At 38.8% G+C, this 15,513-nt stretch overlaps 1 protein-coding gene across 31 annotated transcripts in view; it reads right to left on the minus strand.

Moving 5' to 3' along the window:
• The window catches only part of RBFOX1 (RNA binding fox-1 homolog 1), a 1,145,409-nt gene that overhangs the window by 512,119 nt on the left and 617,777 nt on the right, over window positions 1-15,513 (minus strand). For 27 of the 31 annotated variants that reach the window (XM_039732124.1, XM_039732135.1, XM_039732144.1 and 24 more), the window contains one exon: window positions 6,085-6,132. The exons of the other annotated variants lie outside the window; for them this stretch is intronic. In XM_039732124.1, coding sequence (XP_039588058.1) covers window positions 6,085-6,132 — 48 coding nt within the window. The remainder of the gene's footprint in view (window positions 1-6,084; window positions 6,133-15,513) is intronic. 31 annotated transcript variants of the gene reach the window in all.

Raw genomic sequence — 15,513 nt, forward strand, 5'->3', positions numbered from 1 at the left:
TCTCCCCCAAATTATTCTTCACTTAATTTTGACAGGTAATTAGCATCAACTCAGACTTGAGTTTTCCCTTTCCCCTCTGATTCTTCTCCCCTGAATCTCAATATTTTAACTTTATATCTATCCAAGTATTGAAGCAAACAGTTTCTGTCTCCTGCCCTCTCTCTTGTCCCCACGTGAAACATAATTACTTGTATGCAATGCAGGTACAGTACATATGAATATATGCCAAAGTAACTTGTGCATACATTTACTTCAGTGCTAATAAAATATTTTATTCATGCATATAAAAGAATGTTCTTTCTAGCTCGGTGAGCTTTTTAGGAGTTATTAGCAGGAATGTGTCATATACCTAATGAAATTTATTTCAAGGTAGAAGAGATTCAAAAGGAAAAGTAAAATAAAGTCTGAGAACTAATTCTGTAGACAATCACAGAATTATAATTTTGAGATTTATCAAAATATCCTCAAAATGAAGATTCGAAAAAAATCTCCCAATAAAAATGTAATTTATTTGCAGCAGCAATCATGTTTATACATATTAACACAGTGATAGGAGATGTGATGGCTCAGGATGGAACACATTGGCCAAAAGTCACACTGTAGTAAAAGCTTTTTTTAGCCCTCTGCCTTAGCAGGTATTGCAGCACAGAAAATGCACTATCCATGTCCCTTCTGTGTATTCAGCATATGTAAAAGTCATGCAGCAGAACACGTTGACACTTCAGTGGGAGGTCAAATTATTGTTTTGGCACTTCTGTCACGCCTGTCACTTCAATTCCACTTTATCAAATTACAGATTGCTAGATAGAGTTGGATTAAGGGGAAAGACAGACACACACACACAGAGGAGCAACTGTCACCACTTCAGTTGTGAAATCCCATAATTGCATGTCAGTGACAGCGAGAACAAGAGAGCAGTAATAGGGCTGACATTATGAGCATTCAAATACCAGGAAACTTTGCAGCAAGACTTTGCACTCTGTCAAGCCACATGCCAGGAAATGGACTGGATTTCTGAGCAATTCTTCACATTAGAATTGCCAATATTTATTAGGCTGACTAATAAATAATGCAGTGTCTTAAGTTGCAGGGCAACTTTCAGCTCCCTGTCTTCCCAGAAGTGTTGCTTTTAACTGAAAAGAACATAAAACTAAGACAAAGGAGAAAAAAATCCTTTGATTTAAAAATATCACTAAAAGTAGTAAAAATAACAATAAAGAGTACCTAAACAACATAGATTATGGGCTTGATTCAACTTTCTGAGTTTTAGGATCCCTGGAGAGCAACAGATCTTGATTTCAAATAATTGTGAAGGAATCAGCCATGAATTTCAAGTAACTTTTCTGGTAACAAACAAACAAACAACACACCCCCCCACACACACATCCCTTAGATAACTTCATCCTTTTGTGGAAGTTGTGGAAACTGCACTGAGGAAGGCTCAGAAGCACCGGGTAAATCTGACTTACATGAGCTGAGATGTCAGGGGAAACATCTGCCATGCTGTGACAGGAGGATGCTATTCCTGGAACAGCTCATTATTCCCCCTCTGGGTTACTCCTCCTGCTTCCTGAATTCTGTGGACAACCCTCTCCACTTTGTGTGATCCTGTCCTGCAATGGTTGAACAACACCTGGCACTGTTTGTACACCAAGGAAAGAGGCAGGAGAAACAGGAATCATTTGTTCACTCTGGCAGAAGGGCCATTAGCATTCAAAACTTCCTTAGATTCCTCCAAATCTATATCCAAATGCAGTTTAGACACCTCCTTACCAATCCATTGGAGTCTATGATCTTCCCTCACAACAACAACAAAAGATTTCTTTCAATGGGAGTGAAAATGTATCTCAATCCACAGAATTATGCAGATTGCACAATGCCTTCACAAGGGAATAAAAATGACACTTATTCCTATTCACTGCTAAAGAGCCCCTAAACAGCAGGAAAAGGGACTACCATGAAAGAAAACAGTATAACAACAAAGACACATCTATGATGCCAGGAGTTGACTTAGTCCTTCCATGGTGCTCCTCACTATTTGATACCCTTATTAATTCCCTTCTAAAGTAATCTGAAGATCAGAGAACTTGGATAAATATTTTCTCCTAAAAAGACTATTCCCTTAAACTTCCAGGAAAAACATCTTTATATGATCACTATGAATAAACTAAAAGAACCCCAAAATCAGCCTGCAAGAAGCCATTGAATAGACAAAGCAAAATATATTTGTAATTTAAAAAAAAAATCCTCTTTTTTTCTCAGACACATTTTATAACCTTGCCTACATCTGCCCTTCATACATCTATTTCTCCATATGTAACTCAAGCCATATAACTGTAAGTACTTTCCTCATAAGTGTTTTTAATTTGTTTGTAAAGTAATTTGAGATCTACTGACAGAAGGTACTAAAGGAAAAAAAAATGAAATATTTTGCATAGCAGGCAGAGAAAAGGAAAGGCATTAGTGCCTACCCCATATCCCACAGCAGGTAATAGGGAGTTAGGAAACATTATGGCACTCCAGGGAATCTTTCTGCCTTCCTGACCCATCAGGTTATTGCCCTGATGCACTGCCATAAACTCTGCAGCTCTCATAAAACCTGCACGCTCCCAGCTCTGAAGTGGGACATTTTCAAGTCAAGATGCATCTCAAAAATATTCTCTCCACGAGCCACTTCCTTCTCCAGAAGGGAAAATGCAGCAGGACACCCTGGGTGACCTTGAGCCCCCTGCTAATGGTGCTGAGCTGCATTTCCTGCCTGCCAGCAACAGGAGAATGGCACTGCACATTACAGCCAGCACAGCCCCATTAGGGGGAGAATAAACTGAAATAAAACAGAAATGAAACAGCCAGAGCTGAAGAATAAAACATTCCCAGCATAGTAAAAACAAGCTGAGACAAAATTATCCAGCACAGAAAGGTCACTGTAAGTTAACTTCCAGTTTGCAGTGTCAGGTGGAAATGTCACACAAAGGATGTCAGGGGATGTAACTTCACATCAGAGTTTTGGTTTCGCAGCATTGCCATGAATTAATTTGATGATATGACAATTGCAGAGTAAAACAAAGTATGTCCTTTGTGCTCTATTCAGATCTCAAAGACAGAGCAGGACTGGGAGAAATCTTATTTACAGTTTCTTTTTCTATTTATATTTTTGGAGATTACTGTTTGAAGCAAGTCCCATATAAACATATTTTAAAAATCCTTAAAAAAGACCAAGTAAAGATATGAACTGAGATTAAAAAAAAAAACCACCAAAAAAACCCCAAAACAAAACAAAACAAAAAACCACCAAAAAAACCCAGGGAAGATTTATAAAATATAATTTATTAGGCAGGTTTTTCAGGTAATGGAAGATGATGGAGCTGTGTAAGGGCAACACCAACAAAGAGGCTGCACACATTAGAAGCCTTCTTAGAGACAGAAAGTGGTTTGGTTATATCAAATGGAAGGATTTCAAAGGAATCCACATGTTCTCCCTCTTGGCAAAATGGCCAACATCCTTCTTAATTACCTTCCACCAGAACCATTTTGTTTGTGCCCAACTCACAGAGTTATATCAGAAAACATTGGTAAAAGGAAAAACAACCTGACCATCTGCCATCAGCCTTGCAACAACAGAACATCACACCGGCTTTGGAATCATGGCTCAAATTCCCAAACAGCACATGGCTAGCTGCAGATATCCATGGATTTTTTACAAAAATCACACATGGCATGTTTTTGACAGGTTTTTTCCTGTGACAATTTAAGGGTCACTTTTGTAGATAGTGACCCTTCCTTCTGTGAGAAGCAAAGCTGAGCCATTTCTGTGATTGCATGAGTCATTAAACACCCAACATTGTGATGTTCAGAGTGGTGGTGGGAGATCAAAACAGGTAAGCTTGGGAGTGTCAAATGTAGAAAAAAGTCTTCATTAAGTAGGAAATGAGTTGCACATACACTTATGGGTCTTCCGCTGGGAAAGGTAAAGGCAATTAAGTAATTCATCATTATCCAGGTCAGAGAGAGCAGAATGTGCACTGCTTGTCACCTGGTATTCTCAAACCTAGGAGCTTTTTGCCTTGCAGGAAATAAATAAAAATCTTACATGGAAAGGTCAGTTGAAGAAAATGAAAGGAGAGGCAGATCACAGTGATGAAGTGGTTACGATAATTAACTGCTATTTTGGAATACACAGAATAATAGATTTCAAAATAATAAGTACAGTTATTAAATTTGAGTTTGCCTGCAGGCAATGCTTTAGTCATGGTTACATAAATTTCTACTTCAGAAGTTATAGATTAGTAAACTTCAGGAAAAAAAGAACACAAGAAAAGGCACCTTGCAGGTTTGTATTTTGTGGTTAAATGGGAAAATTTCCTATTAATTACTAATGATATAGTTCATTAGTAGTATATTTCATTATGGAAGTGCAAATTATTAGATACTAATGATGCATGCCCTAATTGCAGTAGTTTGTCTTGATTTCAAGTTCAGTGAAATAAAAATATCTATTTACAATGTTTCAGGTTTATGAATTACGTTACATTCTTAATTGATGCTTTCAACAAACATGCAACAATTCATTAGTATTAACCAAGACTGATGGATCTGTATTTGATTATCACTGGTAACTCCCTCCCTGGACTGGAAAGAACAACTGCCACTTAAACTTGGTGGAAGCTGCAATTTTGGGACCAAACACAGAGGAAAAATGAAACAGATCCTGCAACAACAGGTGTTTATCACATTCCTGCTCTTTCAAAGTGCTCCCACAAAACAACAAAAGGAAGAAGAAAAATCCAGGGGTTTTCTGGACAATCCTTTCTGCTAATTGCAGCCTCTGGATGTGCAAGCTGGATATCCTGAGTCACTGAAGGAGGAAACCACCCCAGCTCAGGGCAGTCCCTGTGAGTCACAAGAGAAGGTCTCCCACACATATCTCCTGAAATTCCTCCGAGGTACAAACCATGGCATCATAAACCAGGAAAAAACCCACAGTTTACTGGCAACAGCTGGTGCTCTGCTAGAATAAAGTTGCAATACAAGGAAGAAGAAATACAACACTTGTTTAAATTGTTGATCAAATCTTGTCAGGCTCCTAACACCTTTTCCCATAATTCACATTACAGAAAGAACTTCTGGCTTGGGCAGTTTTAGTACTTGCTACCAACACTAAAAAAAGCCAAAATTTGGTGTTTAGAAGTAAGGTCCCAGCCTGGATTTTAGCACAATTTAAAGCAACAAGAACCTAAATGGAAACACCTGGAGAGTTTCATCAAAGCTGATGCTCAGAACCTGCAGCCCCAGTGGGACAGAGTGAGTACCAGCCGGAGTTAGACTTTAAATCACGTCATCTGCTCAACACTTCCACAAACTCAGTTACTGTTCCTCACAGAAATACCCTGCACAGATCTAGTCATCCAGATTTTCAAATTTCAGTAGCAACAGATTTTCAAACAAAACATGTTACTCTCTTTAAAACTGGATTGATATTTATTTCTGACAATTTAATATTTTTTTAAGCTGAAGGCTTCTTTGTGAAGCCTTTGTTTCTTGGTTAGTTTTTACCATGAGTAAGGTGAAGAACACAACTGAAAACATATTTTGTATCTGGTTTATATTTGTCCACAGAAAATAAAACTGGAAACATTTGTTTTAATCAACCCTCTAAAATGAAAAAAAGAAATATATATACATATAATTCAAAGGTACTACTTCTAAAACAAGAAAAAGCAATCAACTTGTTGTCTTACAAATATTTAACATGGTACGCCAACTTTATGATGAAAGACACACAAGCACTTTGTTAATAATGAAAATCAAGAATACAAAGTGCAAATGCCTTGTAAACTTCTTGAGTAAAAAGAGATTAAGACTATAATTCCCTTCTTCTCCTATAAAAACAGTTATTCAAATTTCTAACAGGTATTTTCAATAGAGTAAGACTGTTTTGTCCCCATTGAAGTTATGAACACATACACATGTAAAGAACCATAAAATAATTTCACATGGTTTAATTAAAAACAAAACAAACAACAACCAGAGAAAATCCCAGCTAGTAGAGCTGCCTGAGAAATCACATTAAAACAAGTCACTTACTTTTCTGTCCTCAGTTTCTACACCAGAACTGCACTCTGCTTTAGTGTCCTGAAAGCACAAACAGAGAAGCCCATGTCACAAAGCACACTGACCAGCACTGGCTGAAGAACTGTTATTTTTGTACACAGAGTTTATTGGAATACACAATGTCTAGTATTGTGCATTTAGGTGAAGCTTATTAAACTTTACTACAGACATAAATTTAAACGGAGGATTGAAAGAACACACAAAAAAACCCCACCCAAACCTATTTCAATATGGTGTAGCCAGCTCTCAGAAAGAAATATGATTTGTTAGTATAAATTTTAATTTTTGCTTCTATCTTGAGGAAAATGTATTTGTTGCTCACTTTTTTTTTTTTTAATAAAGAAGTAATAGAAACTGAAAGAAATATAAAGGAAGCTAAAGAGGAGAAACTGCTCAACCTTCTGTCTCTTATCTGTGCTAGCTAGGAGTTGATAAAGATTTGTCTGATTGCAATGTGCAAGAACAGCAAAGCCTCTGTTTATGATAAACATGGAAACGTGTGTGTGCACAGACTTGTACACATGTGGGTATCTTGGACAGGTTTTCTTCAGGAGTGAAACAAATTATCTAAAACCTAACGACACCCAACACATGGTCCTTTTATTCCTAAAGCATTTTGACTCATTGAACCTATGGATTTTTGTGCTCAAGACATGCAGGGATAATTGTTATCACAAAAATTACACTCCAAAAGGCATTTATAGCTTTAGTCGCCCTTTTTACAGCAAGTAAAACTGGAAATTTACTACTGGAAACCGAGTAAACCAAATACAACTCAAGTCACTAAACTGTAGAGAAGTGACCTACTAATTTTGGTTTTTTTTTCAACTTTACTTTTCTAGTGAGGAGATTCTTGGAAGCCAATTTTGCTTAACTACTGCAGTTTCAGAGATTTCTATTGGGGAAAGAATAACATATGGCTCAGGGACATTTTTCATGAAAAATACTTGCCCAACCTCTCACCAAAGCTAGACCTACTCTAATCAGATTTCAAATTATTGGTTAGTTACTTGCACATAAATTCAAATGCTGACAGCAAATAGCAGCTCCTATTAAAAATGAAAACAAATGTAAAATGAAGAATTTATGTTTCTTCAACAGCATGTCTGTTCATATTAAATGAAGGGTTGGTTTTACTTCAAAGCCAAAGACTTCCTACCTACACCTATAAAAGATCCTTAAAAATTAAATTGTGAAGCAAGGTTTCTTGAAAAAAAAACTTTAATTCACAGCAAATTAAAGACAGTCTCATAAGGCATATAAAGTTACATCACTTCTTAAAGAGCAAAAAAACATTTGTTATTCTAGCCAGTCTAATACATGAATCAGCACCTCTAATACTCTTTTTATTCCATCACTTTTCATGAGGAACCAGACTGCAGTTTGGGGAATATAACACTCAAAAATGTTCTTTCAAGTGTGCCTTTCTGGCAGCCAGACAGTCTCTCCCCACGTCTCCCACGTGGAGGAGAAGGAAATACTCTCTCTGCCTACAGGCTGACTTCCTGAGCCTGTTTGGGTATTTACACTTGCTTCTTTTTGGGGAGGGAAGAAACCTGAGCTTTCCAAAAGCCTTCTCCCTCAGGGGAATGAATTCAAACTCCATTTTCACCAGTGCCTTCGTGTCCTAGCTGTGCCCTAAGTCACCTTTTGGAAAGAGTGTAATGTTCTTTAACATATTTATTGGTTAATCAAAAATGAATCATCTCTTTCCATATTACCAAGGACAAGAGTGGCTCTGTCTCACACACTGACCTAAATTAACTGAAAGCAGAATAAAGTAGCTCCTCTCAGGGCTATTACAGGCTCTCATCATGATGGATATACCTGGAGGCCCAACAGCACTCTGGTCCCTCCTGCTGTCCATGGAACAGTGCAGTTTGCTAATTCACCACTGCCCTTTCCCATTAAAGGCAATTTCTAAGAGCCCCAAGTTCACGAGCACTCATTTCTCAATTAAAAATGCAGTTTTACCTGGATGAAACAAAAGCCAGCTCCCTGCCAGCACAGCTCACCCTCCATGGTTGTCTGGAGGAGCAAAGAGAGGCACCAGAGCAGCCCCAGCCCCACCCAGGTGGGGCCAGCCCAGCTGAGCCTGCCCTGCACAATCAGGAGTTGATGAGACAACGAGCCTCACCTGGAGCTGAGACCTCACCTGGAGCCCTGACCAGCCCCAGGAAAAGGTTCAGGGTGAATGGCAAATCTCAGCATTTCTACTCTGTGTTTTACCCCTGAACATTAGACAAGTAATTCATCCCTGAGTGTTTGGCTATCTAGCTAAAGATATGGAAAGCAAATCTTTATAAATTAATCACTGCATCTCTAGCAATGAAAACCACATCTGCATGGGTTCAGTCTCACTGCAAAAATGTGTTATCTTTGAAAGCAGCTGTATGTCTTCAAGACTACACACCTGGATTCAAACTTCTGCACAAGGGCAAGATAATAACCAGTTAATTTTCTGAAGCAATTAGTGTTGTAATTCTTTAAACCAGACAAGCTACTGACTTAAACAAATCCATGTTTAAATATAAATATTTAAGTACATGTCTGCATCCTATATATACCTCTTTTAAATAAAAAATGTACACAGACCCTAAGCTTTAAAAACCACCAAAATGAATCATCTGTCAATCTCTGAGCAAGAAGGGAAGAAATGAGAATGTTCTCTGGGAGACATCTGTGCTACTTTCCCTAAGTGCAAAATGACAAAGTACTGTCACTTCATATGTGTATTGCAAATATCCCAGCTCTATGAATTATTTGAGATGAAGAAGCACCATTGCTGAAAAGCAATCGTAAAGTCCTAGAGATCTGAACAATGTATCAGGCACCTTCTTTAATATTACATCACAAAATAAAAAGGAAAAACTCAGAAAATGTGTTCCCTTTGAAGAATTATTTTAGGCAAACTATATAATGATAGAATATTTCACAGGTTGTTTCATGGAAAAGACAAAATGAAATAGAAAACCCTCTCATCCATTTCAGTTTAAAACCTACACAATTCCTTTTTTCTCTATGTGTCACTGCTTAACAGCCAATTAAATAATATTATTACAAACATATTAAGAGCTCCATGTTTTATATAAAGTTTCTTTTCGGCCTGTTTTGTTTGGTGGCAGCAACAGGGAAACAAAGCAAGGTTTTCTGCAGGACATAGCAGCAATGCAGGACAAGAACAAGCTTAAGGGCTGGGATTTTTCAAGTTTAACACACTGGGGAACAAATCTACCACCTTCAACAACAGTAGTATGAAAGTATTACTGAACAAATGCACCACCTTCATCAACAGCAGCAGTATAGAAATGTTACTGAATAGAGGGAAGTGAAGCTCTAGAAAGCACAAGTAATTATTAGTACTAGCATGGCCCTGAATGAGATTTTTGCTTTAGGATGCAGTAGAAATCTGCATATACTTTATTCTACATAGTTTCTGTAGTTCCATGTTTAATTTCACTCCTGGAATTGCAAGCAGGAACAGTGAAATCACTACCTGAGGTACCCACTGGTGCTGCTAACACCCCCACCCCGAGTGCCCTGGCTTTACCACGCACTGCAGTTTGCTCTCTCCCTGCCATCCCAGCCCTGTTCCTTCCTCTGTGCCCTGGCATCCCAACACAGCCTGCCAGAAACCTCCCAAACAACCACAAGAAAGCAGAAGCTTTAGAAAAGTGATCTGAACTTCCAGCTTATTTCCTTTCCTCAGGTGACCATAAGGCAGAGGGAAAGGCAAACCCAATTCCTGTTCACACTGCACTGCCCCAGCCCGGGGGAGGAAGGATGAGCCTCTGCAATTCCAACGATCCCAGTGTTCCCCGGCTGGATTCCTCTGTAATATCGAGGATGAGCAGTAGGTGGAAGCAAATAACCTTGTAAAATCCTGCTCAGCCTCCCATGAAAGATAAACCGATTGCTGGGCAGGTGTTCTTCATTAAACAGCCAGTAGTTTAGAGATTAAAGGTGGTTTGCATCGTTTGGGGCTTTTTTTTTTTTAATTTCTACAGATGAAATAGGCTCCTTAATAAGTTAAGCATTTAAAAAGGCAACATGATCTCACACAAAATAAGAATATATATATATATATATACATACATCTATATAAAATTAAAAAGTACACTGTCAAAGTCTAGGTTATTGATTCTTCTGGATATTTTTATTGACTGTTAAATATTTCAAACCCCTGAATTATTGAGAAAAATACTTAATGTATTTCTCTATCCATTGGCCATTATGTTTCATTATTGCTGCTAACAAACAGGCTGCCAGCAGAAGAATTCATTTGAATTTCATATTAGTTCTATTTCATCCATCCCAGAGAACAAATTAACCACACCGTAATACTTACTGAAGAAGAAAATAAGTGAAAAATGAAACCTTAGAATGTGACATTCAAGTCTTCACTAAGTTTGTCCCCAGCAACTCAGAGAGGCAGGAGCCTCATCAAATTAACAAACCAATTCAAGGACTCCAATGGCTTCAACAGTTGCAATGTCAAAGATGTAGGAGAGGAGCTTCATATATTTTGAAAGAAATAGCTTCATTTCTATCGACTAACATTTGTGGACCATGAGGTTTGTGTGTACAAGCTCAAACCAGGAGAAAATTGGGCCATCTGCACCTATTTCTGAAGCCCCAGGGCAGCCTTGGGGCACTTTGAGTAGAGTCAATGAGGACACAACCCATCTGAGCACAGGTTTAAAATCAAATTCTCTAGACTTTAGGGAGTTTTTTGCTCTTGTTTCTAGATTAGGCTGTAAGAGGAAGGTTTGCAAGACTCTTGGAAACTGAACTGACAAATTTTATAATAAAAAAATTACTGCTTACAAAAATACTGCTGTATTTTTAATACAGATTTGAAAGTACTGGTGTGTGTGTGCCCTCCCACACAGCCACCCACCACCCGGCTGTGCCAGTGAGCACCAGCTCTGCTTTCTGCTTTCTTCTGCTTCCAGCCCATTGCTTATGCTCTTTTACACTTTTCAGACTATCAAGAGTTAAAACTTTTTTTTTTTTAATGTAGATATTTTTAAAACTGAGACCCAAGGTTCCAAGTTTCCTTTTCCCCAAGGAAATCTTTGACTTTTTCCTAAATAAGGACTTGTTTGAGGGAACAGGTACTGCTGCTGCTGGAGCTTTATGGACTGGAGTATATAAAACATTCACACTCCTCTTTCTTTTCCTTCTCTCACCTTCAGGAGTTACTTGTCCTTTCCTTAATGCTCTCCAAACACTCAGAGATGCACAGACACGTCTGCCCAGCACAGAATCCTCGTGCCTCACACTCCCCTCCTCTCTCCAAACAGATGTTTCATTAGCCCAGTGATGCAAAGGTACCTGAGGGTAAAACCTCCACCTTTCTCCTGAGATATCCCAAAACCACACATCAAATAGGCAGCATTTCTGGAAGATATAGATGTCATTTTAAGATGGGAATCAGCCATGTAGCAGTATCAAGCTGTAAATATTGGCTTTTGAAGCCTAGATCAGGTTAAGACTTAATTTTGGGCTAGTAAATGTTTCATTTTCAAAGCCAGCAACAGAAACTGCCATTTGGTAAAGTTGTTACTTTGGACAGTACAAAACCACTTAAGATTCCTAAATGCAACATCATTTTGACCTACAGGTCACATCAGAAATTCCTTTTCCATATGTCCCTCTACTTTCAAGGAAAGGAATTTCCAGAACTGTAAATTATAACAGTTTTAAACTGTTAAAAGTGGATTTTTAAACTGAACTTTATTTATCTAATAAAATTGCCTTAGGTGTCAGGTAGACCAACAGCCACATAAATAGTCATATATTTGAGATCACTGAAATCCAGGTGGTCAATAGATATTCCTGATAAATCCAAGGAGCTGAGAAAGCTGCTGGTGTGATTTCAGCAGGGCCACAGACTGTGTGAGCTGGGGAAGGGGACAACTGGCAATATATACCCAGAGTACAGATGCAACTTCCTGAGAAAGAAACCTAATTTGACAGTTTATGTTTTCAAATTAACAACAGCACAAGAGCACAACACAACTCCTGAAGGAATCAATCTTTTTTCAGTCAGGTTTCCTAAAGGAAACAAGCACACAAAATTGCTTCATACCTCAGACACCTCAAAATCTTTAGAATATGTTTACTAAGTTTTGTCATATTTGACAGAGAAATAAATAGAAGCTCAAAGATATTCCTGTTTTTTTTCATAAATAAGTGCCTGAGGAAAAGACAGAGCACCACTTGCAAAGCCATGCCCTACTCCAGCTGATCAAAGACCCCAAAGAGAGGTGAGGATGCTGAGGGGAGGAGGATTCACTCTGTGAAGTGAAGATGCTGAAGTGGCTGCTAGGAAGGAGCCTGTGTTTACTGAGAGGCAATTGTGGGGGCACAGGATATAAATCAATAATAAAACTATTTCACTTAAGTCAAATTTTCACAGAATAAGTTCCTTCAAGACTGAACAGGATTTTTGTTGAACTTTTAAATGGAGTTCAGTCATTTTGAGCTATGTAGTGATAAAAAGCATAAATTTTAAATCAAATAGGGATTTTTCAAGCTCACAGAGTGACAGGACAGGAATTGTTTAATAACAGAAAATGTGTGATGACTGCAGAAGTGCCCTGGAAAATTAGGGCTATGTAAACATCTATTTTCTCTTTGATATTACACTACACTTTTATCACAAGTCGAGTTTCATGCTTTTATTATGTTTTCAAAAAATATGGCTGTTTCTGTGCAGCAAAACAGTTACATTCCCAATAAGCTGGCTATGTTATTTACTATACTTTCTTGAGTTAAAAAGTGAAGCAGAATTTCACGTTGGACTCAAGACTTCCTTTAATAAACAACCCACAAATGTTCTCACTTGTGCCTCGCTGAGGGGGAGTGAGTGGGGTTTTGCTGCCTACTGGGGTTAACCCACAGCCATCAGAAACTTAAAATGTTTCAGTTCCTACCTATTCTCGAAAGTCACGAGTAGTCAGGCCACAAATTATCAGTGCTTCATGCACTGGAAATTATTTCAGCCTCCTGGCCCAGCACTGTGTCATCCCACTAATAAGAGCGCAGAAACAAAGGTGTAAGTGAACACTGCATCCAAAGGACTGCTCCCATCACAGCAAACTCAAAAGGAGCTCTGATGATGACAGCTATTGCTTCAACATCCAGGGGAAATAAAGAATTGGACTGGAGCCTCGGGCAGCAAGCTGATATAATTTAGCTTTGAGAAGTTTCCTTATCGACCAAGAGTCAGTTTTTTTGTTCTTGTTGGCAAGGAGAGAGTGACTGAGATGCTATTTCTTCTTCCATGCCCAGTGTAGGGTAAACAAGCCCAGTTTGATTTGAAACATCTGCCAAGCTGTGCTGTCATGAAGACAGCAGAACCCTTTGGTTTCCCCAACATTTCCAGAAGCACACAGCTAAAAAGACACTGGTCACAGCAGAGCCAGTGCCCCACAGCCATTCCCCTGGCACAGAGAGCAGCTCAGCCAGCCCAGCAGGGAGGCCTGCCAAGGAAAACAGCCAAATGGCAGAGGCACAGACCTGGTTCTGCTCCCAGATGCTCAGCTCTCAGCACCCCCAGCACGTGCTCTGCTCCCAGGGTTGCAGCTCACAACTTGGGTTCCACTCAGGTGTCTCAGCAGCACATCCGTGGAGTTCTGCAGTCAGCAAACCCACGGTGCACTGCTCCTCCTGCACCTTTTCCTGGCTCTTTCCCCCCAGACAGATGCTTTGCCCTCTACAGCATCACTGAAGTGATGAGCAAAACATCACTGAACACAAACAGCCCTGGCAGCTTCTTGCAAAAGCACAACTCTGTCTCAGTGCTGGTCAAGAGATGTAGAAAAAAACCAAACCAAACCAAACAACCTCCCCCCCATCAAACAAACCATAAAGCCACACTGCCCCTACATATCCCTAAACCCCTTTCTTCTATTGTGCACATAGATTTTGTGGTTTTGTGTATAGATCCATGTGCACTGAGGAATTAGCCTTCTTTTTAAATAAGGAATATTGATTCCTTAGTTGTAGTAAATACTTTCAAATGCCTAACAAACCAATGCAGTATTTTTAATTGGAGTGTAGATAATAAATATCTCTGTGTAGTACTGTGCAGTATGTGAGGACATTTCAGTACATAACCGAAATGGAACAGTTCCTGCATTTTCTTTAAAATTGCTTTCACTGTATATTCAGACTGGCAAATGTTTTTCCCACATAAGTGTGTATGAAAGATAAATGCAAAAATGAGCTATGGCATTTGGGAGAGAGAGGTGCCAGGTAATCTTAAAGCAGCAAAACAAGAACTTAATAAACAGATCTGGATCAATCAAAAAATTAAGAAAACCAGTTTCCTCCTCCTTTTCTTAAACTAGTAGAGAAATGAAAGAAAAAAAAGTAGCCATCAAAATGCATTTTTCAAAGTTTTTTATCTTTATTCATCTCATAATCTGCAATTTCTCATTCACCACATATTAAATCATCTATTCCCTGCAGAAAAATCCAGTAGGAATAAAGCATCAAGCATCACACTGTTGACTTTTAGGAGCTGTGAAGGACTAAAACTTCCAGAGTATTTCTATAACCCTCACTGTCCCTCCTGTCTAAACACAAAGCTTTTCTACTTAAATGCACAAGCCACAAGCTGAGCCTCAGCACTGAGGCTGCAGCCTCTGGACCATCCCAAAGGGGGCAAGGACTGATTTACCTGAGCAGGGTAAGGACTGATTTACCTGATCAGGACAAGGGCTCCTTTACCTGAGCAGGGTAATTACTGATTTACCTGAGCAGGGTAAGGACTGATTTACCTGATCAGGACAAGGGCTCCTTTACCTGAGCAGGGTAATTACTGATTTACCTGAGTAGGGTAAGGGCTCCTTTGCCATTTCATAACCAGGAGATGTCATCTCACTAACTCATCCACTCTGTTTCAGAAACTCCTCATCTTTTTGGCCTCTGATCTATCTCATGGCAATCCCACAGTGTAATTACACGTAATATTGAAAAGCACACCCTTTTGTTTGGTTTGAGTTTGTTCATCAACAGTTGATTGGATGTCAATAGTTCGTTTCACCAGTAAAAACTGAATAAGTAGAGCAGTGTTTAAAATGCATCAGAGGTCTCTCTCAAATGTTACAATTCACACCAACAACACATTTCTCTCAGTCCTAAGGAGAATCCTTCATCCTCAATCCTGTAACCTTCAACTACATGACACTTGATAAAATGTGAATGTTCCAGTTTAATTAATGAAGTAGGTGATGTGTTGACCCAGGAAAAAGATTGCCATACTTATTGCAAAATTCAATTTAAAATATTATCTCACCAAATCTGTGGCATTGCTTCAAAAAAAAAAAATCATCTGTATAAAATGAAGAATTTCATATTAAGAAATGCCAATTCAGCATAGCCAAAAGA

This window comes from Passer montanus, unplaced genomic scaffold, assembly GCF_014805655.1.
Source record: "Passer montanus isolate IOZ18808 unplaced genomic scaffold, ASM1480565v1 scaffold8, whole genome shotgun sequence".
Classification (NCBI taxonomy): Eukaryota; Metazoa; Chordata; class Aves; order Passeriformes; family Passeridae; genus Passer; species Passer montanus.